At 45.5% G+C, this 25,288-nt stretch overlaps 1 protein-coding gene across 4 annotated transcripts in view; it reads left to right on the forward strand.

The window, feature by feature from the left end:
- Nucleotides 1-25,288, forward strand: part of WBP1L (WW domain binding protein 1 like) — a 60,872-nt gene that overhangs the window by 22,423 nt on the left and 13,161 nt on the right. For 3 of the 4 annotated variants that reach the window (XM_047825921.1, XM_047825922.1, XM_047825924.1), the window contains exon 2: nt 22,508-22,610. In XM_047825921.1, the coding sequence (XP_047681877.1) occupies nt 22,508-22,610 (103 nt within the window). Of the gene's footprint in view, nt 1-6; nt 207-22,507; nt 22,611-25,288 lie in introns of those variants that run through there. The other variant, XM_047825923.1, reaches the window with a different exon arrangement.

A 25,288-nucleotide genomic window follows, 5' to 3' on the forward strand; every position in this document is an offset into this window, starting at 1 on the left:
CAGGAGGGAGAGCGCCTGTCTGGTCCCAGGACTCTGTTTACTTTCTCTTCTTTGCTAAGGAAGGCCGGTTCACTGGGACCGCGGAGCACGCAGGCCCACCAGGGGAAATGCTCAGTCCAAGACCTTAACTTTTAAAAGCCCTTTGTTCCAAACGTTAGTGTGGACGATGCTCTTGCAGGATGCCTTTCCTTTTGGGTCTTAGACAGGTAACTGAACTGGTTATCCGTGGATCGGGTTTGGGCAGGGAAGAAGGGTGGGAGCTGGTTTGTTGTACTGCTGTTTGGGCGGAGGGAACCTTTGAGAAAATGTCTCGCAGCTAGAGCAGGCCAGCTCCCATGCAGAAATTTCTAGTCCTCCCTGCTTATTTGCTAGTTGCTCCTTACTTCCAGAGCCACTGTATTCTTAACCCCCTGCATCCCTGAGGTCTGTCTGGGGCCAGCCATTCTGATTTTCCGTTAGATACCGGAAAGCCGTTTCCAAAGCCTTCTAGAGGAAACAGCTGAGGGGAGAGGCTGGGGAGGCGGAGAGGCAGAGTAGATTCTTGATCCAAACTGCTTTTATTCCTTCTCCATTTTGATTTGGCTAGTTAGCAGAGATTTCTTCACAGTTTTGTCGTTCTAAAGGGATTCTGAGTGAGGGGAGGGGAATCTTCTGAAGGGAAGGGCTCCCAGAGGCTTTCTCCTTATAGGCATGTGGTCAGGGCTGTGTGGCTGAGGGACATCCTGGATATCTCTGAGGGCTGGGGATGGGATTGGCCACATTTTGGCCCTCTTGACAGACTTTTTAAAGTCAACAGACCCCTGTGGCAGAGTCTTGATTGCTTTGTGAACTGCTGTTGAAGGAGGGGCACTAAATTATAGCCCATAACCTAGTGTGGAATGAGAAAACAGTAGCAAGCGACCAACTGCTGTCTGCTGAGAACACAGCTGTTGCCAACTATTTGTTCCAGGGCTTCTGAGAGTTGGCCACCCCATCCCCCTTTGGTCTGAGAGGCTTGTCTGTATCGGAATGTGTAACTGTAACCATTGGCGGCTTTAAGAGGGGGTGGGGACAGACACACACCCTCTACTGCCTGTTCCTGGGTGAGGAAAAGCCACAGATGAGATCAAACCAGAAGCCTTAGAGAGTCGCTGCTAGGGACTGCCTCATTACTCTCACTGTTAGAAAAGTGCTGGGTGAGCAAATCTTCCTTGGGTTGCCCAAAATTCTTTAAGTGTCTCCGAAAAGCTCACTCTGTATATACCATCAGTGGTCTGTTCAGTGTCCCTTTGGTGCAGCTGATGGAGAGGGGGCATTTGAGTACCCCCCTCTGCCCCCCAAGAAAGGCTGTCCTTTTTTTTTTTTTTTTTTTTTTTTTTAAATTTTTTTTTTCAACGTTTATTTATTTTTGGGACAGAGAGAGACAGAGCATGAACGGGGGAGGGGCAGAGAGAGAGGGAGTCACAGAATCGGAAACAGGCTCCAGGCTCTGAGCCATCAGCCCAGAGCCCGACGTGGGGCTCGAACTCACGGACCGCGAGATCGTGACCTGGCTGAAGTCGGACGCCTAACCGACTGCGCCACCCAGGCGCCCCTTTTTTTTTTTTTTTTAACATTTATTTATTTTTGAGACAGAGAGAAAGAGAGCATGAACAGGGGAGGGTCAGAGGAAGAGGGAGACATAGAATCTGAAACAGGCTCCAGGCTCCGAGCTGTCAGCACAGAGCCTGACGCGGGGCTCGAACCCACAGACCGCGAGATCATGACCTGAGCCGAAGTCAGACGCTTAACCGACTGAGCCACCCAGGTGCCCCAGAAAGGCTGTCCTTTTAACCTATGGGCCCTGGTAGGGATTTTGAGCAGCATTGGAAATAGGATGGATGAAGCATCCCCTGCACGCATGTCAGATGTCAGGGGCAGAGGGGTGTTTCCACCCCTCATGATAGGGTAGAAGGAGCAGGACTGGGGAGCCAGAAAGGCCTGTGTCCATATCCTGGCTCCCCCAGGGTCTTGAGAAGGCCACTTAATAGCTTTGAACCTCATCTTGGAAATTGCAGTCGTAAAACCTGCTGGAAGAGTTATTGAGAGGGTTTCACAAAATAATATGTTAAAAACACGAGCACCTGGGCTGGCAGTGAGTAGGCATGCAGTAAAAACGTAACCATTATTTTTATGTTACTCATCCTGAGGAATGTGAGAGTGAGAGCGAGAGTGCAGGAGTACAGGAAACTAGAAGCCGGAGGACCAGAGGTGAAGGGTGTAGTGGACAGGCCTCCCATCATGAGCGGACTGAGGGGTGGGAGGCCATCACTTCCTATACCCGTGTGCGGTTAATCTTGGATGGATATTGAGGAGACAAGAAGAGGAGGGCCCCTGTCCCATCACCTCCACTCAGCTGAGTGAGAGGGTACAGTGGTAGGTCAAGTGAGGGGCTGGCTTGGTGGTCCTGGGGAGCATCTCAGAGGATCAGCAGCACGTGAATCTTCAGCTCTTGTTTCTGAACAGATCCCTGGCGGAAGGCTGAACTAGAAGACCTCTTAAAGACCTTTCCTGCCCTTCTGTGACTCAAACCTTGCCTGTAAAAACTTTGACTGTTTTTGATTACATAATTTTGTATATTTCTAGCATTTCTGTGTCTGTCAGTGTAACTCCATTCTTTACTGGAGCTGTGGAAAAGCTAGCTTTCTAAATATTACTTGGTGATAATTCTGTTTTTGAGAAATGACACAGGGGGTACCTTGGTAACTCATTCGGTTAAGCATCCGACTTCGGCTCAGGTCACAATTTCACGGTTTGTGGGTTCAAGCCCCATGTCAAACTCTGTGCTGACAGCCTGGAACCTGCTTCAAATTCTGTGTCTCCCTCTGTCTCTGCCCTTCCCCCCCCCCCCCCCAAATAAAATAAATATAAAAAAGTCTTTTTAAAATGAACAGAAGAATACATATGCTACTGGTCTTCATCATATATAATATGTATGTAACTTTCATACTTTTTTTTTTCTCAATCCACATAACAACCCTGTCTTATGTGGTAGTGTTCTTCTGTTTTTTCAGAAGTGCATACTAGGGCTTACAGAAGGTAAGCCATTTGCCTAGAGTTGCTCAGCTAGCTAGGGATATGGTAATTTAAGTTTTGTTTCTTCTTTTTAAACCCCGGTCTTCTGATTCCAAAGTCTGGAGTTTTTCTCACTACCTAGACTGCTTTGCCCAATGCCTGTGTGAGTAGAGTAGGATTATTGTATTGTTTTAGTTGAGGTATATTTTCTAAAGGTTGTTTCTGGGAGGCCCAGGTACTAGATAAGACACTGCTTGTGCCTATTTGCATCTTTCTCTATGGAATACTCTCCTGCACGCAACATCTACTGAATAATGCCACTGCAAGTAGATTTGCACACTTAATGAATGCGGACCTGACACAAAGGATGCAAAGATAAATAAAGCACAACCCTTACTTTCTAGGAGCTCACACTCTAATGCAGTGGTTCTCAGAATGCAAAGAAATCACTGGGAGTGGGGCTTATTACAATGTAGATTTTGTAGGTCTGGGGCCAGCCAGGAATATGCATTTCTATGAAGTTCCCCAGGTGGTTTTGACTCTGCTAGTTTCTGGCAATTTGAGAACGACCTCGCCGCCGCCCGCCTCCGCCCGCCCCCCCCCCCCCCCCCCCCGTAGGTTTAGTAGCATGGAAATAACCCCATGATAATGTGCTGAGACTATAACAGGAATGCCCAGGACCTAGGACAGCAGAGGGTGGGAAAGCATCTCATTCAAATGGCTGGAGGAGAGGGGTGTGCATGAAAGGCTTTCCTGAGAAGGTGATATCTGATCTGAGTCTTGAAGGGTGAGTAGGAGTCTACCAGACATGTGATCTGGGGAAGGAGCATTCCAGACAGATCAGGTTAGGAGTGTCATTTTTGTTTTCTCCTGCAGATGAGAAGGGAAACTGTTGTCTATGAGTCTTAGTATTAAGTATGCCTGAGGCAAGACAAGGACTTTGGCTCACCAACTATTGGCATCCTTTGTGACTCAGAGAAGGAGGAAAGCATTCGGGCCCCTCAGTCTAATAATGAGAGTGGCATGAATTCAGTGTCTGTAAGGGGCAGATAAGCTGTAGGCTGTATTAGTTCTTCCATGCAAGGGACAGTTAGGACAATTCATTGGAAGCTAGCATCGACTAAAGAACAGTCTTTGTGCTTAGAGGAGCTCAAGTTCAGAAAAGAGTTACCTGTTGAACTTTCTGGATTTGGTATGACGTACCAGAGGGTAGATACACCACACAATTGAGCATGTTATCCCTTTATTAACCAGGGAGATCAGAAAATGAGTTTTCTGGTTAAGAGAGAATCCATCATGTAAACCTAACAGATGGATTACTGAATTTCAGAGAATAAGATTGTAACAGAACATTCTTAGTCTGCTAATTTGAATGAATTCTAGTTCATGTTTGATTCAGAAGGCATTGATTTCATAACGTGGGAGGATTCTTAGGACCGACATGCTCTATCTGAAAAGGACGGTGCATGTATTCCATTCAAAGCATGTTGTAGATTCAAAGAGACATGCACTCTATCCCTGCCTGCCCTGGCCTACGGTCAGGTAGGGGAAGTCGAGGCGCAGGTAATTGGAACACTTGGCGGGTGGTGGTGAGCACCATTAGGGACAGTGTGCCGCAAGTTCACAGGTGTGTGTGGGGGTGGCTTTCTGTTGGTGGCCCTGTCTACAGTCCAGTAAGTAGTCTCAGTGGTTGTAGTGTAGGTGTGTGGGAGGACCAGTTGATGGCAACTGCTGCCGATGGAGTCCAGGCTAGATCTATCAAGACGATAATTTGGGTTTTTTGTTTGGTTTAGTTTTTAAAGTTTATTTATTTTGAGAGAGAGGGCGCATGCGCAAGCTGGGCCGTGGGGAAGAGGGACGGAGAGAATCCCAAGCAGGCTCCGTGCTGTCAGCGCAGAGCCAGACGCGGGGCTCCATCTCAGGATCCGTGAGATCATGACCTGAGCTGAGATCAAGAATTGGATGCTTAACTGCCTCACCAACTGAACCACCCAGGAGCCCCTCAAGATGATGATTTGTGGGGCGCCTGGGTGGCGCAGTCGGTTGAGCGTCCGACTTCAGCCAGGTCACGATCTCGCGATCCGTGAGTTCGAGCCCCGCGTCAGGCTCTGGGCTGATGGCTCAGAGCCTGGAGCCTGTTTCCGATTCTGTGTCTCCCTCTCTCTCTGCCCCTCCCCCGTTCATGCTCTGTCTCTCTCTGTCCCCCCAAAAATAAATAAACGTTGAAAAAAAAAATTAAAAAAAAAAAAAAAAAAAAAAAAAAGATGATGATTTGTATCTTGCCCCACAGAGTGTTGCTTTCTCTGTGGGAGGGGCCCACTGTCCTCCAAATTGTCCTCACCGAAATGAGATGATCGCTGATACTGGAAATGAGTAGTCTGCAACCAGACTGGAGTGCTCTTGCCGGTGTTGGAACATGTCACGGACAAGAGGCTCCTGGCCCAAGGGGCTGTTTGTATTCTGGAAACTGGGAGCTGGTACCAGAGGCCCTCGATTGGTCTGATGCTGAATGTAACAGGGCAACCAAAATGTCGAAGCCCAGTTACTCCCTGGGCATAATACGAGATCTTAGGGTCTCATAAGGACAACACTGAAAACCCCATGGTATACACCAGCCTAAAGCTGCAGGCTGGGAGCCATGACTCGGGAGAGGGAGGAGGGAATTTGCCAACTTCTAGTTTAACCCCCAAACTGCTGAATATTAACCAACATTACGTCACACCTTTGTTGTTTCATCATGACAGCCACCATGAGGTGGGAGGCTCCTTTCTGTTGCGAGGCAACTGAAACTTGAGGTTTTTATCTATTTAGTATCACACAGCTAGCTAATGTGTGGCCATGGTGGTACCGGCAGCCAGGTCTGAGAGAACAGTGTTGTCTCCCTCTTGTGTACTGCTCTGTATGGTACCTGTACCAAAATCTGCCAGACCTTCTTGCTGTGTGCCCTGTGCTCTGCAAAAGACTAAGTACTGAGTCCTGGTCACCATCAGCCTCTCGTGTGTGCTTTAGCCTCTCTCTACCAGGTTCAGGGCAAATTAAGCAAGACCCTGCTTGGAAAGGAACTGTCTGTATATAATGCAGGAGACACCAAGGTGACGCTTGTTGTTTGTACTACCAGAGGCTGAAGCCAAAATCCTTATTGGCACTGATGTGTAAAAATCTTGTGACAGCTCCATAGAGCACTTCAGTTCCCCCACTGTCGCTAAAGGTAAGAAAGGGTGATTCTCCTCTTGGCCCTTTCAGATGGATTTTTAAACCCCCAACCATCTCTGTTGCAAGAAGCTGCATTTGGAGAGCAGTGTGGCTTGTTTTTCATCACACTCCTGTTATCAAAGCAAAGAGAAACCAGTGGACTGGACAGTAACTTAGTGGAAAAGAAGAATGGATCTGCTGATTTTGAAACTTTTATCCGGGGTGGAGCCAAAGAAAACATTCACTTCCTCCAGTGATATCCCACGAGTTGGATCCACCCCCTCCCGCCCCTTTTCCTTGAAGAGGTAAATTTTAGTCCAGGAGAACAATAATTTGGGACTACTTAAAAAAACTGCTAGAAAATTCCTTTTTCTGCCCCAGTTCCCTAGCAGCCAGGTACCAAGTTTCTTAACTCTCCCTCCCTGGCCCTTCCTGACTCTGTTTGTTGCTAATTTATAGCAGCAGTGATTTGAAACAGCTCTTCACGTTGACTTGCTTTAGCCATTTCTGTGTTCCTTTGTAGCCATCGCTTCTCTGGGCAGGGGCTCAACTGGACTTGAATCCTGGACCTCGTAAGGGGCATCGGATGCTGGTTGCTGGAAATGGTGATTCAGTCCTAGGAGGCTACTTGCTTGACCTATCTTGCTCTTTTAACTGAGAGAGGAAGGGGTAGGGGAAAGCTGTATGCATTTCAGGAGAAAGAGACATGCTTTGAGAATAGCTGGAGTATAACGTGGTGACTTCTTTTCCTAAAAGTGGCTTCGGGTTTGCTGAGACTATGTTGTACATAAGGCATTGGTTCCCTTGGATCAAGGAGGCCAGAAAATTTTTATTGTTTGGTTCTCTTGCTTACCATACATATTCTCAAGTTCTTCCACTGAACCGTGACACGTGGTTTCGTTCTTGGTTTCAGATACTGCCCATCTGATCATGTGGCTTTCATCAAGGGTTTGGAAATTCCTGGTTGTGTACCAGGCAGTGGCGTGAATACCTGTGAACTCCCACTCCTCCGGGTGTGGCTCTGGCGTGTGGTGGGGAGGCCCAGGATAGGCCAGGGCAGGCTGCCAACAAAAATAGAAAGTGTTATCATTTCCCTGTCTCCAGGTGAGGTTCTGGATTTATGGGCCAAGCTCAGATCGTGCTGGGTTACTGTAAACCTGTCATAGCCAGAGAGCCAATGGGAAGGTCTCTCAGCAGTCATGCAAAAGCACATCACCACAGCCTTGGCCTTACCCCTGGAGAATCCCTTCATGCCACTGCTTGTACCGTTGTAGCTAAGAGGCACAGGGAGCACGGGGGAGGACTAGCCCCTGGGGTTCCTTGACTCTTAGCAGGATCAGCACTTTCTGAAGATTTTTGCATGTCTGATCCTTTGCTAAGGCAGGTGCACTTGTGAGATTGACATCACTCTTGCTCCTGGGGAATTTACAGGGTTTTTGGGGAGCCCATGAGGCAATCAGGCAAGAAGACCGGATAGAACACGATTCTGCCCTAAATGGTATGGTGCAGTTTGGCTGGAACAGTGGTTCTAAACTAGGGGCAATTTTCCACCTCTACCTAGGGGACATTTGGCAGTGTCTGGGTGTTGTTAGTTGTCACAACTGGGAGGTAGGGTGTTGCTATCAGCTTCTAGTGAATAGAGGCCAGGGTTGCTGTTAAACATCCTACAATGCGTGGGATGGTCTCTGCACAAAGAATTATCTGGTTCCACGTGCCAGTATTGCCAAGGCAGAGAAACTCTGGGCTAGACATTACTGATGCGTAGTGCATCCAGTTTGCTTAGGGAGCAGTCACAGAAGTCACAGGCCTTAGAGAAAATGGACTGAAATGTTTTAATACAGGGAAAATATGTGTACTTCTCACTGCATTGCAAGCAATCTGTGTTAACTACCTGCCCAGAGATTAAGAATCTTGACATCTTGGTTGCCCCTAATCAGCAGGTGCTATGTCTTGTGAAGGACAGAAATAGAGTTAATTTTTTATGGTGAGTAGCTAAGATTAAGCCCTTCTGGCACTGGCATTTTATCTCTTACTCTGAATAATCTGGGTAACCACTTTCAGAAGGATGGGATCTCAGTAGTGCCCAAATAATAACTTTATACAGTTTAAAGAATAATTAGGCTACCGTTATTTCAATAACAGGCCATATGTCAAACCAGGTGCCTGTTGCTGTGGCTTAGGCTTATTGTAATCTATCTCTAATAATGCAGTAAATTCCCCCTTTTCTAAGTCATCTGGCATCTCCTTTAATCTTTAAGTGTAAGGTCTTAGAGTTCAGCAAGTTCTTTAAAGTTATTCAGAGCCCTTTGGAGACATAGCCTCTGGATCTTAAAGATTGTTTTGTTTTGTTTTTTTAAATCTTGTATCTGCTTCCAGAGAGACCATTTTTAATGTGACACTTTGTCCCAGGTAGAAGTCAGTAGTTTCCTTGAACAATGTCAAATGTTTTTTATTGCCAGTAAATCTCTGGAACTGGTCTTAAATTTTTTTTTTTTTGTTTCAACGTTTATTTATTTTTGGGACAGAGAGAGACAGAGCATGAACGGGGAGGGGCAGAGAGAGAGGGAGACACAGAATCGGAAACTGGCTCCAGGCTCCGAGCCATCATCAGCCCAGAGCCCGACGCGGGGCTCGAACTCCCGGACCGCGAGATCGTGACCTGGCTGAAGTCGGACGCTTAACCGACTGCGCCACCCAGGCGCCCCAAGGAACTGGTCTTGAGACAGACAGCAGACAAGACAGTCGCGTTATTATTTCTTTTGCTCCCAAACAAAAGCCACTTTTGGGATGGAACTGCTGAGAAAAAAAATGGGATTAAATTTAGAATTTTGCTTAAAGTAAGGAATACCTCTGAGACACCACATGTGCTTCTCTGTCAAATGAAACTGTGATGAGTCTCTTTTAAAGCACACCAGTGATAAGTCAACTCGTACTTTTCAATATTTCAGATACCTTTGAAAACGATACCTCTTTCTAGGCAAAGAAGTGAGTATTTTATTTGATCAAGAGCCATTTTTGGGGTGCCTGGGTGGCTCAGTCAGTTAAAAGCGTCCAACTTCAGCTCAGGTCATTACCTCGCAGCTCGCTAGTTTGAGCCCCGCATCAGGCTCTGTGCTGACAGCTCAGAGCCTGGAGCCTGCTTTGGATTCTGTGTCTCCCTCTCTCACTACTCCTACCCCCCACTCTCTCTCTCTCTCTCTCTCTCTCTCACTCTCTCTTTCAAAAATAAATAAACATTAAAAAATTAAAAAAAAAAAAAGAGCCATTTTCAAGATTTAGCAAAGACTTTGATGAGCTGGAAGTTAGTCATAGAAAGAACACTGACCCAAAAGTAAGAAGACCAGGGTTTCCACAGCCCCGATTCTGTCATCTGTAGTCTTATTAGGCTAAGTGGCAGTTCCTTATCTCTGAGATAGGGTAGTAGCACTTCTGACCTCTTGCAGGGTGCTGGATGTTAATTTCAAATGAGAGGCTGGCTGTTAAAGAAGCTTGAAAACCTTGAAAGTCCTATATAAATGTGTATTTTGTATATATTAATTTTATATGTGTGTCCTGTGTATATATCATCCTTGCTCCAAATTAGGACCTGGAGGCTTTGCCACCTTATAAATCATTAAAAAAAGAATGAATCCTGCTGATTAGGTTGTACTTAATTAAGGTACACAATAAACCTGAATATTTCAGTAAGATTTTCAGCAGTAAGAACTGAAATATCAACTTTTAATCCAAAAAAAATTTTTTTAATGATTATTTTTGAGAGAGACAGTGCACGAGCGGGGGTGGGGCAAAGAGAGAGGGAGACACAGAATCTGAATCAGGCTCCAAGCTCCAAGCTGTCAGCACAGAGCCTGATGCAGGGCTTGAACTCACAAACTGCAAGATCATAACCTGAGCCGAAGTCAGAGGCTTAACTGACTGAGCCACCCAGGTGCCCCTCAACTTTTTTTTTTTTTTTTTAAACCTAGCAGTTTGGTTATTACAAAGTTCCTCAAAGGCAAAGTCCATATCTTATCTGTCGTTTTTGTGCCTGTCAGCATGTAGCATGAAAGTTTGGGATAACCCCTAAGCATTAAAATTCTTTCCACTAAAATTTGGGCTTTAGATCCAGAAAACTTGTTCTAGCTGTGTGACTTTTCTCGGTTCCTATATGTAAAACATAGCATAGGTAACAGTGCCCAGCTGAATACTTGATAAACAACACAGTCACTGGGAAGAATTTGGTTGAGTGTCCAACCTGTTGAGTGTCAGGAAGTTTTCCTGATTGTCCAGAGACACTTCCCTCGTACAGTGAAGAGGGGCCCTCCCCTTTGTCTAGGTCCCTGTTTTACATGTTGTGCATAAGGTGTTGCTTGAGCCTCAGTGTGGAAAATTAATATGTCTGCTGTTTATGTTTGAGTCTCTGCGGCATGTCTTAACCTCAAGGTGAGGAGATGAATGTCTATTACTGAACTTGAGAGCAGGAGAAGCTAATCAGATGCCCACACGGGCCAGGCAGTGACAGCTTGAGTTAAGCAGATGGGCTTCGTGGACAGCAGGGATTGTGGGGGAGGCTGAGGTGGAGCCAGAGCCCATGTACATCTGTGAGCCAACCTAATATGCAGCTAAGGGATTGTGGGCCCGGAATTTGCAAGAGAAGCTGGAAATCTGATTTCTGTATGACTCCTTTTCATTTGAAAATGTTGACAATTAGGGACTTGCCTGTGGTTCCTGCCATAGCTTGCTTGTCTCAGATTGCAGTTCTCTCCTATTCTTGAGTAACCCTGTTTTTGCTGGTAAAAAAAAAAAAAAAGTCTGTTAATTCCATTTTTTAAAAAGTTGAAAAACAAAGTTACCATGTGGGCCTAGAACTCCTTAGTGGGCCCATTGTGGTCTGAGGGCCACCACTGGCAATCCTTGCTTTCAAGCAGGAGGCAGCCACACAGTATGGGAAGGAAAGAATCTGCCCTCATGGGATCAGCTGTGGACACATACATGGTAGGTGGCTGCATTGTCCTCCTGCCTGAGTGCCACCTGCTCCGTTGAGTGCTACCTGCCCCTTGCCCCTTAGCTCTGCATCAGCCCTTGCTGAAGATGCCACACTTCTCAGTGCATTTGTTCCGTGGTAGAAGAGGCCAGTGATGGGGGATTGCTGGGGATACCTCAAGGCAAGACGGCCTTTCCTTCTAAGTGTCCAGGGGTGAAAGAATTGCACAGTAACCCAATGTCCTGAGCTGCTGCAGCCAGCAGACCCCCATGGGCTTGCATGTGCTAGGACATCGGCAAGTAGCCTTTAATAAAGCCATGGAATATGTTGCAACTTCCGATCTGTGCTCTGGGATTTTCCTACCAGGGTCAAGTGGCTTTTTCTGAGTTTGTTATTCAGGTTCCTAATAGCAACACAGGAAATGGATTTTAATTTCTTTGTTGGCTGCTCTGTTTGGGGGCTATTTAATGAGGATCCACTTTGCAATGCAGCAGGACTGGTGTGGATACGAGTGTACCTGTTACTCTTGTAAAAAAAATTATGATCTATTATTTATATATATATATATATAATTTTTTTATGGAGTGAGGCAAAAAGCATATGAATAATTTTATATGTCTTGATTCTGTATGTTGATTCATATACATTTATATGTCTTGGCTACCCTTGGGGGTAACTTTTGGGGTGTGTTTGGGATTGTAGGAAAAGAATATTAGACCATTCCACTTTTAGAGGGCAAGAACCACATATATTGTACTTTTTTATAAATCTAGAGCAGTGGTTCTCAAACTTGAATATATATGAGGTGAGCCCTTAGAAGTTCTTAATCTGTGTTCTGAAATACCCCAGGCAATTTTTAGGCCTGCAGACCACACTTTAGGAAATACGTCTCTGTTTTGTTGCGTGTTTTTATCTAAGTGTCTTCATTGCTACTTTGAGACAAATTCATTATTTGTTAGATGCCATGATTTGTTCTGATTCACTGTGTTGTCTTTCCTCAGATTCTTGGTGGTCCCCAGACAGAATTGTTCCAGGAGGCCCTCACAGGTTAAAGTAAATGGATCCTTGTCCCTGCGACAGCAAGGGTTCCCCAGCACTGCCCTTCAGCAGTATACACTTCAGCCGCATCTTGAAGCAGCAGCTGCCCACATTGGTTCTAGGCTTTTCTTAAGTGTTACGAGCTCCAGTCTTTGGCTTTACCCTTTATGGTACTTTGTAGCTAGAGGGTGGGGAGACTGGGTGCTCTCAAGCCTAGGGAACTGAAGGCTAGAGGCCTTAGGGGTCAAGCATACTATCAAATGTGAGGAATGAGGCTGAGTCTTACCAGATTAGATTTATTGGCTTGTTTAGGGGAACCTGCCCGGGCTATTTGTCCTTTTGGAAAATTACTGAACTCAACCAAATAGCCTAAAAATTCATTCCTAATACCTTAGTGCATACAAAGCAGAGCCTCGGTTCTTGGCAATGGCTTACCCTTTTATCAGAAAGGATGAGACTGAGTTCTTTTAGGTAGTAAAACTCAAAAGAGTAATTGTCATGTATAGTTTATATTGTGAAGGATACAAAAGTAGTACGTGACAAGGGAGCCTGGGTAGCTCAGTCGGTTAAGTGTCCAACTTCAGCTCAGGTCATGTTCTCACGGTTCATGAGTTCAAGCCCCACGTCAGGCTCTGTGGTGACAGCTCAGAGCCTGGGGCCTTCTTCAGATTCTGTGTCTCCCTCTCTCTCTTCCCCTCCATGTCTCATTCTCTCTCTCTCTCTTTCTCTCAAAAAAACCCCAAAACATTAAAAAGTAGTCCGTGACAATCCCCGCCATCAAAAGGAGGTTAGACTAATATGTGGGAAACAGTGGGTCAGGACTCCTACTGGATCATTCCTCTGCCTGAGCTTCCTTTCCTTCATCCCCAACTCTTCTACAGCCTTCTTACATCCAATTCAAAATGTGTGCTCTTGGACGATTCTATTTCCCTCAGCTTTTCAAGCAGCCTTAAAACCATTGGTATTAGAGAAAAACTGATATTAACTTTCTTACTGTAAAAATAAAGGTGTAAATCCACAAAACTTTGTGGGTAGAGTGCTTTTTACCATCACCTACAAATCTTTTTTTAAGGACCTGGGCCTAAAAGTGCTGCATTTTCAGAATTTGCAAGTTCTATCTAAGGTAGAATAAAAATAACTGATTCTGTGTTAAAGTTGTTTGCTGTCTTTTCTCATTTAGCCATTTCAAATCTGTCTTATTTATGAAGACTTTGTTGTCCTTAGGTTACAGAGCATTACCAAAATCAGGTAGAACTTCAGTCTAGTAGATGTATAGTGCTAGAATTTGGTCTGTTCTCTGGAAAGCTATTTCTGGTTCAGGACTGGAAGGAAAGTTGATTTTGTTACTAACTATGTAGTAGCAGCCACAAGGCAGGGAGACCAAAAAAGGGGGAAGGGGGCCCCCAGTTGAAAAGTAATTGTAAGAGTTGCAAAAATAGGGGCGCCTGGCTGGCACAGTTGTTGGAGTGCCTGACTTTAGCTCAGGTCACGATGTCACGGTTTTTGGGTTCAAGTCCGAGTCAGTTTCTCTCCTTACAGCTCAGAACCTGGAGCCTGTTTCTGATTCTGTGTTTCCCTTTCTCTCTGCCTCTCAAAAATAAATAAATGTTTAAAATTTTTTTTTAACAAAACTGTTGCAAAAATAGGGGTGCCTGTGTGGTGCAGTTGGTTAAGCATCTGAGTCTTGGTCTCTGCTCGGGTCATGATCTCACAGTTTGTCAGTTCGAGCCCTGCATCGGGCTCTGCGTTGATGGCTCTGAGCCTGCTTGGGATTCTGTCTCTCCTTCTCTCTGCTTCTCCCCTGCTTGTGCATGTGCATGCTCTCTCTCAAAATAAATAAACTTAAAAGAGTTGAAAAATATTTTGATATTGTTCAAATATCCCGCAACATTATAGCCAACAATGAATTTACCAGCTATGGTATTTTGGCTGTTATTTTAACTGTTGTGCATGTCATATGAGGCATGGCCTCTTCCTGCATTCTCAGCTCTTCTTTTCACTCTATTCTGCCTGAGATTCACTGTACTCAGCCACACTAGCCTTCTTCCTTTTCCTTGAGTGCACCAAACTCATTCCTCCATTGGTGTCTTTGCCTGTACTTGACATTGCCTTTGCCTGGAACACTGTTCTTACTCTGGACTCCTTCTCATCACTCAAAGCTCATTCAACTCCTATGTTACCTGACTGCCCCATCAAAAACCTTTTGTCCTAGGGGTGCCTGGGTGGCTCAGTTGGTTAAGCATCCAACTCTTGATTTCAGCTCAGGTCATGATCTCGTGGTTTCATGAGATCGAACCCCATGTCAGTCTCTGTGCTAACAAAGAGGAGCCCAAACAGGGATTCTCTCTCTCTCTCTCTTCCTCTCTCTGTGCCCCCTCCCACTCATGCTTTCTCTGTCTCTCTCAAAATAAATAAATAAAACTTTGAAAAAACATCAGCAACATAAAAAACCCTTTTGTCCTATTCTGTTTTATATTCTCCTGGAGATTATTACTCTTTTAAATTGTAATTTCACTTGTTAATTTTCATTCTTCTCTGCTTGAACGTATTTAGGATTTTTTTGTCTTTGTTGCTCTATAGTTTCAAACAGCGTGCCCAGGTATGAGTGTATTATTGTCTGAAAATTCCATTATCTTTTTTTAAAAATTTGTTTTTAACTTTAAATCCAAGTCAGATAACATATAGTATAATAGTGATTTCAGGAATAGAATTTATTGATACATTTATCACTTACATATAACACCCAGTGCTTATCCCAGCAAGTGTCCTCTCTAATTGCCTTTTGCCCATTTAGCCCAACCCCCCACCCAAAACCCCTCCAGCAACCCTCAGTTTATTCTCTGTATTTAAGAGTCTCTTATGGTTTGTCTTCCTCTCTGTTTTTATATTATTTTTGCTTCCGTTCCCTTATGTTCATCTGTTTTGTGTCTTAAATTCCACATATGAGTGAAATCATGATATTTGTTTTTCTCTGACTGATTTGTTTCACTTAGCATCATATATTCTGGTTCTATCCACATTGTTACAAATGGCAAGATTTCATTCTTTTTGATTGCTGAGTAATACTCCATTGTGTATATATATCACATCTTCTTTATCCATTCATCAGTCGATGGACATTTGGGCACTTTCCATACTTTGACTATTGTCAATAGTGTTGCTATAAGCATTGGGGTGTATGTGCCCCTTTGAAATAGCACACCTATATCCTTTGGATAAATACTTAGTAGTGTAATTGCTGGGTCGTAGGGTAGTTCTATTTTTAATTTTTTGAGGAACCTCCATACTGTTTTCCAGAGTGGCTGCACCAGTTTGCATTCCCACCAGCCGTGCAAAAAGGTTCCTCTTTCTCTGCATCCTTGCCAACATCTATTGTTACTTGAGTTGTTAATGTTAGCCATTCTGACAGGTGTGAGGTGCTATCTCGTTGTGGTTTTGGTTTGTATTTCCCTGATGATGAGTGATGTTGAGCACTTTTTCATATGTCTGTTAGCCATCTGGATGTCTTCTTTGGAAAAGTCATGCCTTTTGCCCATTTCTTCACTAGATTATTTGTTTTTTGGGTGTTGATTTTGATAAGTTCCGTATAGATTTTGGATACTAACCCCTTATCTGATGTCATTTGCAAATATCTTCTCCCATTTCATTGGTTGCCTTTTAGTTTTGCTGATTGTTGAAAATTCCATTATTAGCTCTGGGAGTTTTTCAGTGCTTTCTTTCTTTCAAAAAATTTTTTTCACATTTATTTTATTTTCGAGACAGAGAGAGACAGAGCACAAATGGGGAATGGGCAGAGAGAGGGAGACACAGAATCCAAAGCAGGCTCCAGGCTTGGAGTTGTCAGCACAGAGCCTGACATGGGCCTCAAACTCACAGACCGCGAGATCATGACCTGAGCTGAAGTCGGACCCTCAACCAACTGAGCCACCCAGGCACCCCCAGTTCTGTCTTTGAATATCACATCTCCGGAGCACCTGGGTGGCTCGATTGAGCGTCTGACTCTTGATTTCGGCTCGGGTCATGATCTCACGGTTCGAGGGATTGAATCCTGTAATGGGCTCTGCACTGGCAGTGCAAAACCTGCGTGGGATTCCCTCTCTCCTTCTCGCTCTCTGCCCCTTCCCTTCTCACACGCACATGTGTGTGTATACTCTCTCTCAAAATAAATGAGTAAACGTTAAAAAAAATATATCACACCTCCTCCATTTTCTTAATTTCCTTCTCACGCTTCTTATTCTCATTTTCATTTTTCATGGTATCTTTTAATTGGTATAAACCCTTTGCTGGGTAATTTTCTCAGATTTGTGTTCCAGTTAATTGATTCTCTCTTCAACTTGGTCTGATCTCTGTGCAAACTATTTGTTAAGGTTGTAAATTTCAGTAATGATTTTTCTGTGTTTCCCCCTCCCCTGTCCCCCACCCAAATTGGCTTGGTCACTGTCTGTTTTTTTCTCATTTTTCATTGTTTCCTTTTGACTTTAATAATTGGATATATGCTTATATATTATCGCTTCTCTGATCATTCCGTTTTTTCAGAGTCTCATTCTACTATTTAGTGGATTTTCCAAGTCTTGTTTGTGATGGCTTCTTCGTGCATAAACTTTTGTATTTTCTGTTGTGAGCTCATCTTCAACAGAGCTTTATTTGTGGGAATCATACTCTGATTAAGGGTAGGTCTCTTCAGAGTTTTGTATTTTTTCTCCCAAATGTTACACAGTTATTGCAAGCCTGACCACTTTTTGTGTGAAAGTTTTGCCATGGGGATTTTCAGACCATGTAGTAGTACAATTTAAATCTAAAATTAGCTTATGGAAAGACCTATGGTTACAGATGATCATTTTTCCTCTTAATTCAGAGCTTTCGTATTGTTACTGTGTGCCAACAGGGTAATTTTTTCCTAGTCTGCTCTGTCTTTTTGAGGGTCCTCACTTTAAATGGGGGCTCACTTTCAATTTCCTGTTTTCAGGTGGGCCCAGGGGGAATAAACAGCCCCCTTTCCCAGGGCAACTGAAAAGGCCTGACCTCATTTGCCACTGGACTTTCTAGTTCCCCCCAACATTTTTGGCCCTGGTGGATCTTCCTTGCTTTCTTGCAAGCTCAGCTGTGTAATTAAAAGGATATTGTTATATAGCCAGTACTTCTAGGAGTTTTGGCATTAAAGTTACCTACCCGGCTCTGTCGCCGTGAAAGCAGGATCTCTTCCCCCAGAATCTCTCACTCATGGCTGTAGCTGCAGCATCCAGCACAGCACCTGGCACATGGGGAAGGGCCGTCAATACAGACTTGTTATTTGACTTGTGGAATTGGACGTTTCAATTAGAAACTGTTCCTTCTCCCTGTAGGGAAAGCCAGAAGTGGTGCTCCAAATCCATTCATATCCAGCAGCCAAGGTGGTGTTCTGTGTTTTAACACCTGTGAACGATTTCAATTTTCCTGTTTTTTTACTTTTAAATGTTAAAACTTCGGTGCTTTCCTAAGGACACGAAGATGCCGTTGCCAGTTACCAGCAGAGTTTTCCAACCCCATAAATTGGTGAATTAAAACCATCCCTGGGGAACCATTATTGCCCAGTGTCTCTTTATGCTGGCACTTAGAAAGTTCTTATGCTGATTAAATTGACCTTTATAGTGGCTTAGCTGAGAATAGCAACTATAAGAGATGGAAACTGTTGAGGAAAGTGTTGTTAGTCCCACAGTTTCTGCTGCCACAAAAGAGGAGATGATTTTTTGCATATGTGCAAAACATATACTATTCATCCTTTTCCGTTGTAAAAATGTTCTTTCCAGTTCGGTGCTGTTCTTGCTTGCTTCTGCCCGGTGTCTGTGCTTTTTGTTTGCGGTGACCCTTTGTGCCCTGTATCAGAGCCAGTCCCTGTGATATCTGGGCTGAAGACACATACCAGTAACAGATGAAGATGCTAATGGTCATCTCCACAGTCATTCCTGAGATGAGAGGCCTCCAACATAAAGGCACATATTATTCAGTTTCTTTGTGACAAGTTCTACATTTCTAGCATTTTTTGGTCAGGCAGTTTTGTGCAAATGAAAATATTGCTGGGAAGGAGCTGTCTTTAAAATGTAAATCTGATTTTGTCACTTCTGTGCACAGTCTGGTCCCCACTTACCTAACTTCCCTGCCTACTTCTTTAACCATCTCCTTCTAGTTAAAGGGCTTTGCTTGTACTGCCTCTTCTGCCTAGAATGTTCTTCCCATCCCTCTTCCCTCGGTTACTAACTTTCTAACCATCTTGGTGATCTCAGTTTAAGCTTACCTTCCTCACAGAAGCTGTCTGGACCTTCCCTACTAGCTCCTAGCTCTAATCTTTTGTAAGCTCTCACTATATCATGTATTTTTCTCTTTCTGGTTGCAGTTTAATCTGTGTGATTACTTTATCATCTTTCATTAGACTGCAAGCTCCGTGAAGACAGAGATCATGACCATTTTGGCCATTTGCGCATTGTGTTCCCCACCCTAGTTCAGAGCTGGTGCAGGGCAGGTACTCAATGTCGAAGGAAGGAAGGAATGAAGATCCTTACTGCACGCTGGGATGAAACACTGCTTTTCAGAAAGTCAGTGTGTGAAAGTACAACCTTTCAAGCAGGAAAGGGAGGAGCCCTGAGCAGGCTGTCCCTCCTCACTGCCAAGTAGAAGATGAAAGATCTGTACCCAAAGTCAAAGAGCTCTACAAGGGCAGGGTCCTTACCTTTTCCTGCAGAGACAAAATGTTGACTTTGTTTGGTTTGGGTCTTTCAGTGGATTTTTTTAAGCCACTGAAGTATAAGAAGCAACTGGACAAGTATCACCTCAACCAAGGAAACTAAAGGTCAATAGTAAGAGCTCAGGCTCTGGGGTCGGATGAAAGAGGTTTGAACGACTTTCTAGTTGTATGACCTTAGGCGAGTTGCGCAGCCTCTCGTAGCCTCAATTGCCTGATAACTACCTACTTCATAGGTTGCTTTCAAGTTGAGATGGAGGAATACGTGTAAGGCATTTAGAACAGTGCCTGGCACATGGCAAGTGCTCAGTATACATTAGCTATATTATTCACCCCAGGTTGCGTAGCCGTTGTTTCATTAAGCAAACCATTATGCAGCAAGCGCTGTGTTCATACTGGGAATGGAGGAGGGGGGATGAGGAGGCAGAGCTCCTGCCTATAGGGCGAGCACAATTCATTCTTTGGTTCACTCCCTGGAGAAAGGGGGTGGGAGGGATATTTACTGCCCACTCTTCAAGACTTGGCCTGAGCAACATAATATGTATATAAAGTGCTTGGGGATGCTTAGAAGCAAGGCAAAGAGGAATCATAAAAGGTGCTGAGAACTTTTTGTATTTGAACCTTATCCATCGCATTCTCTCTAGTTTCTCTTTCCGTTCTTCCTGTGTCTGGAGCAATCCACATTGCCAGTGAACGTCACTCTTCTGAAATCGTTTTGATTGAATGCAAAGTGCTATTTAGATGGGCTTTCCTGCCCAGCAATAATGGTTCACAGACTAATATTGATACTAAGAGGTCAGAGAAGTTAAGTCACTTACCCAAGGTCACATAGTTAATTAATAAGCGCAGTATAAGAGCTGGGCTTCAGACCCAGATCAACCTCTTAACCACTTCTGCCTCGCAGTGGATCTTGAGCCACCTGGAGGTGTTTGAGAGCTCTCCAGGTAATGCACGATTAGTCTCCTCGTACAGGGAAGGCTGGAAGAGTACCAGGCAGCATCCATGCACTTCTGTTCTTTGCTGTCTCTTTGAATGAGAGGAGACAGATTTTAGCAGCTCTTGGGTTGACTCAAGGCTGCTGTGTGAGGGGATGGGAGGTGGGTAGGCTAATAAAGACTTCGGGTTGAAGGAGACATGAGAAAGCATCTTTGACTTCTCCTAGGGCTACTGAGTAACTTGTCCAGGTCCTGGTCCTCTGTCATGAGGACCAAACCCAAGAAACCTAGAAACCCAGGGCTTTCCTTTCACACCAGCAGGGTTCTGGAGGAGGTTACCTTTGGGACTGACATCTCAACTTACCCGCCTGGTCCTCCATTTCTTCCTTGCTAAAGGCTCATGAGCCCACTTCTTGTCTTCCTTAACTGTCCACCTGCTTTCCTTCATCCTGTAGCAGAAGGTGACAGTTTCCATCACCAGGGCCACCTCAGGCAGCCTGGGAGCTCTATTGCGGGGCAGGGGAAGGAGAACAGGGATTGAGATTTACTGGGTAAAAAGCGTTTGAGGAACCCGGATTAGATGCTGCTGCTCCAGTTCTGCTCTCCCTGGAAAAGTGGAGGCAGAGCAGGAAAAAAGATCGAGGTCCTGTTTATACCAGGCTTCCTGTGGGGTGGGTGGGTGGGGAAGCCGAGAGAAAAGCTGACATCAGTAGGTCGTGAAGATTACCACTTGTTTAGATGTCAGACGCGTTCCACTCCATGCCTCACTTAGGAGCAGTTGACCGTCCAGTGTTCAGAGCCTGGACCTCGTCTGGTGAATTTTCCTGAGGCAGAAGTGTCACTGGATTCTTTCATGTGTTGGAGTGTAGGCAGCACGGCCTGTTTTAGAAACTACGTGGACACTTTGAACTGTGTGAGCCCGTGCCAGAAGAATGGCATTTCAGGGCCCGGTAAACTTGGGAGAAACTTTTTGATGTCCTTCTGAAAGCAATGTTTTCCTCTGAAGTCAAGGAGGGTGTGTTCTAGCAAAAGCAGCGAGGGAGCCCAGATCTGCTTTCTCCATGTGCACCAGGCCTCAGAGGAGACTCGTGACCAGACAGCCCCCGTCCAGGTGTTCCATTTTGCTTATGGTGGACGTGGGGAGGCGGGCCTGTTGACAGTGCTGTGAAACCCTCACTGTCAGAACTTACAAATGCCTTTCCCGTGTTTCCTTCTTCCTCCACCCCTTTACACAAGGCTGTGAGGCTCTTAGAGACCAGGAAACGCCTGAGCGTATGTGGTAGAGCCCTGCACCGAGCCTGGGATCTGGTCTTCAGCTGTGCCCTCTTTCGCATCCTCGCCTGTGACACCAGGCACTTGCATGGTCTCCGCCCAGCCTTAGTCCTGTAGACGGTTGCTGGAGTGCCTTGTTTATACCCCTGGCCAAGAAGACAGTGGAGTGTAAAGTGAGGCCCAGAGAGGAGGAACTGACCGTGTGACTTAAGTTTCCACTGGCAGGCGTCCGCCCGGATGTACACTGTGGGCAGGGTCAGCCTGAGTAGCAGCAAATACAATACTGTGGTTTTAGTTTCTTTGCCGAGCAGAGTTTTTTTCCAACCTCGAGTTTCTTGAGGATGAGGACAATGTCTTATTTATCTTTGTATCCCATGTACCCAACACGGTGCTTGGCACAAAGACAGTGTCCAGTAAGTGGACATGTTACTTCTTGAAAATAAAGAAACGTTGAAAGCCAGATGGAGTACATGACTTATGTGCTCCTGTGTCTCCCCATATGTGTTGGGGGTCCACAGTACATTTGGGGCTGAAGTTCAGGTTGGCTGGTCAGGTATCTCATATCTTAGATGTGAAATGTCAAAAAAACATTTTCACCTCCATCCTCTTCCAGAGCTGTGAATAGAACTTGGCACCCCGCGAGGTGGTTACTCAGCTGTGCCCATTCTGGAGCCGTCCCTGACAAGGCACAGTGTGAATCCTAGGTCCAGTCAAGATTATTAAGAGATCATTTGATAAGCAAAAAATTATCTAGCAAATTGAAATTGGACAAGGTCACCTGAGCAGGTTACCTCTTTTCTTAAGAGCGAAAATTTTAGTGGCAAGTTATTTTAGCTCTCTTTGGAATCACACTGTATTTGACCTTGAACAGTGTGTTGTTTTGAAGGACAGAATGACTGACTAGATGCTAATCCTAGAATATGTACCGCGTTAATTGTTCCAGGAACTTTCACAGAAAAGCTGGTTTTATTTAAAACATCCTGCTCATTACACGAGAACCATCATCCTTTTACTGGCTGAGTTCAGCCCTGGAATGTGAAGGTGAAGTGTTTCTGTTCGGACATAAAGAAAGTGAGGCATCCATTTCCTGTCTGAGGAAAACTTCGCTGTTTACCAGTCAGCTTTGTGTGCTGAATCCTCTTCCCCCTTTAATAAACCTTGGTTGTTTTTCGTCAATCTGCTGCTGTTGTGTGGTTCTTTCTAATTTTTTTTTTTCCTTTGTGAAATGAACATTGGTATAGACCATCTTGATGGAAGGGGAGCAGACAACCAGGAAGAGGGTGATGAGAAGAAAAGCGACATTTAAAAACTATAATTTAATATGCCAAAATGTTTTTTCGATTTTTTTTTTTTCTTTAGGATAAGGAAACCTGTGTGGGTACCAACAATCAAAGCTACATCTGTGACACAGGACACTGCTGTGGACAGTCTCAGTGCTGCAACTACTACTATGAACTCTGGTGTAAGTCTTTGCCCCCTGGGGGATCTGTGGCACTCCAGGGTGCTCCTGGTCATGTCTCTGCTCATTGGGAAATGGTGGACTGGGCCATGTTTCTTACTCTCTTGGAGGAGGTGTTGCAAGTAGAAACTGTTGCTGGGTTCTAGATGCGATTCCTCTGTAGAGGACTGGTCCAGTGCCCTTTGGACACCATGGGCTAAAGACTAGAAAATATGGTCAGAGTCTTCTGAAGAGGCCATGGGTATGCGGTCTGCTGCAGGAACTCCTGCCTGGGGTTCTCTCTGATGCCACCTCCAGGGTGTCCTGAGCAGTGGTAACAATACACCCTTCCAGGAGCCAGCCCAGACACCCAGGCTTTGCCATCTTTGCGAAGAGAGGTTGCAGCAGCCGACCTGTGAATGCCAGGAGAGGCTTTGTGGAGAGCTGTAGTGTTGTTTTCTTATAACAGCCTTAAGGACTTCCAGGATTCCTCATAGTGCATCAAGGAGCTGCCTCTGTTTCTGAGGGTCCCTGTCAAAGGGATCACCTTTCCTAGGTCCCTGCCCATGGAGCCCTCTCAGGGTGAGGGAGTCTAGAGGTTTAGCCCCTTTGTTTCTTTCCCATTTCTCAAGCTGAAGTGTCTGGAGGCTTGCTTCTCCAGTGTACCTCCCCTGTTAACTCTCAGCTAATTGCCATGTGCAGACAATCCTCTTCTTGCCACTGGTTTGTTTGAGGCCATGAACTTGCACCTTTCAGGCTTGCCCAAGAGTGGCGACATCACCGTGATCTTCAGGGAGCGAGCCAGGTTCGAGGAGTTCACTAACACACTTTGTATTCCAATCTTCTCAAAGCTTGGATGAGACCCTACAGGATGCTGGACAACGAATTGGGAGGACAGGAGAGTCCTTAGGGCAGGGTCCCCAGGTGACCGGCACTGTACCAGTTCTCACAACTGTCTGTAGAGAGGAGAAACAGTAGACTGTTTCCCCAGATAGTTCTAAGCTCCTGTCACTCCTTCTGTTTGGAAACAAACTGGGCTGGTTTCTCAAACTATGCCTTTGCTGCCAGTGTCACCCTGTCCTTTCTCCCCTTCCTCTGTCTGATCTCCCCACTCCCTCCACATCAGTGATGTGGTCAGAAAGCAGCTACAAGTGCTATTGTTTAGTATGGAAAGGAAATTAGATTCTTGGCTGGTCAGTCTCTCCCTCTAAATGTAAACGTATTTTGTAGCCAGTGGGAGTGGTTCCTTCAAACAGGACCTCTCCTCACCCTTATACTTCCCTTTCAAGGACTGAGGACTGGCTTGTCCTTTCTGAGGAATCCCAGGGGCGGTCAAATGCATACTTCCTTCCCAAGGAGACGACAGGGCTCAGGATGTCCCCACCATTCGTCCATGAATATAAGCAACAGCAAAGGAGGGCCCAGAACTGTTGCTATTTTAGAAGGGGTGGGGCCGAGGGACTTAGTAGAGGACACAAAGTGCCAAGCAGGTGAACAGACTGTGTTTAAATGTTTTAAAATGTAGATAACCACAGGGTTCAAATTCTCCCTCCCACCCCTTGTTAAAACAAAAGTCGAAGCTGGGCTGCCAAAAAGCCACAGAACTGCAGTTTGTTTTTCCGGGGCCTGGCCCAGGCAGCATCGGTTGTGGAGAGGCATGGGCTTGCTGATGGCCTCGTCTCAGACTGACAGAGCCTCCTGGGACCTTGGCGGAGCAGGCTCCGTAGCCACCAGAATTGGGTCACTGTCGTCAGGGTCGGCGGGGGGGGGGGGGGGGGGGGGGAGAGGGGGTGGGGGGGGGTGGCGGGCAGCGGGGACAGGGAGACCCAGATGACAGGGAGGCAGCCTGGGAACCAGGCACCTCATCCCAAGGGCTTAAAGAAAGCCAGAGGAGGAGCTGCTAAATGGCTGATTATCTCCAGTTATGGTCAGCGGGGGGGAAAGGAGGAGGCTAGAGACCAGAGTCCAGATAGGGAGAAAAGACTCACCACTATATGAGTTGGTCCACGCTTTCTGAGTTCTGGAGGGATGGAGGTTATAAAAGCAAAACTGTCCTCATCAGTGCCCAAAAGTGACTTCTTAGTCAGGAGGTGCCCAGTGAGTATTCTGCCTCCCTCAGAATTCTTTGGTTTTCTTCCTTATCGGGTCCTGGCCTCTGCCTGATGTGTGTATAGAGGGAAGTTGAGTGTTGGAATGAGCCCCTTCAATTCTTACCAAAGCTGCATTTTTGGGGTGCCTGGGTTGCTCGGTTGAACATCCGACTCTTGGTTTTGGCTCAGGTCATGATCCCAGGGTTGTGGGATCGAGCTTCGAGTTGGGCTCTGTGTTAAGTGTGGAGCCTGCTTAAGATTGTCCCCCTTCCCATTCTCCCTCTGCCCCTCTCACCTGCTCGTGCGCTGTCTCTCTCTCTAAAAAAAAAAAAAACACCACCACCAACAAAAAAAACCCCCTGCTTTTTGGTCATTTTGAACCCCTTTCCTTCTGATTGCCTCTAAACTTTGTCCGAAATGCAAAAAGAATGGGCTTTGGGTTATTCTTTTTGTCTCTTTCCTTTGGAAGGAAAAAAAGTCTCAGCCAGGAAATCCTAGGCAGAATTTCTGTCAGACCGAGTACCTCTTTAACCACAGTTGCCTACAGGGAAGGCCTCAGGGAAAAAAGGGAAAAATGCCATTTCCACCAACCCTTTCATCTCTACTGAGCTG

The sequence above is a fragment of the Prionailurus viverrinus genome, chromosome D2 (genome assembly GCF_022837055.1).
Source record: "Prionailurus viverrinus isolate Anna chromosome D2, UM_Priviv_1.0, whole genome shotgun sequence".
Taxonomy (NCBI): Eukaryota; Metazoa; Chordata; class Mammalia; order Carnivora; family Felidae; genus Prionailurus; species Prionailurus viverrinus.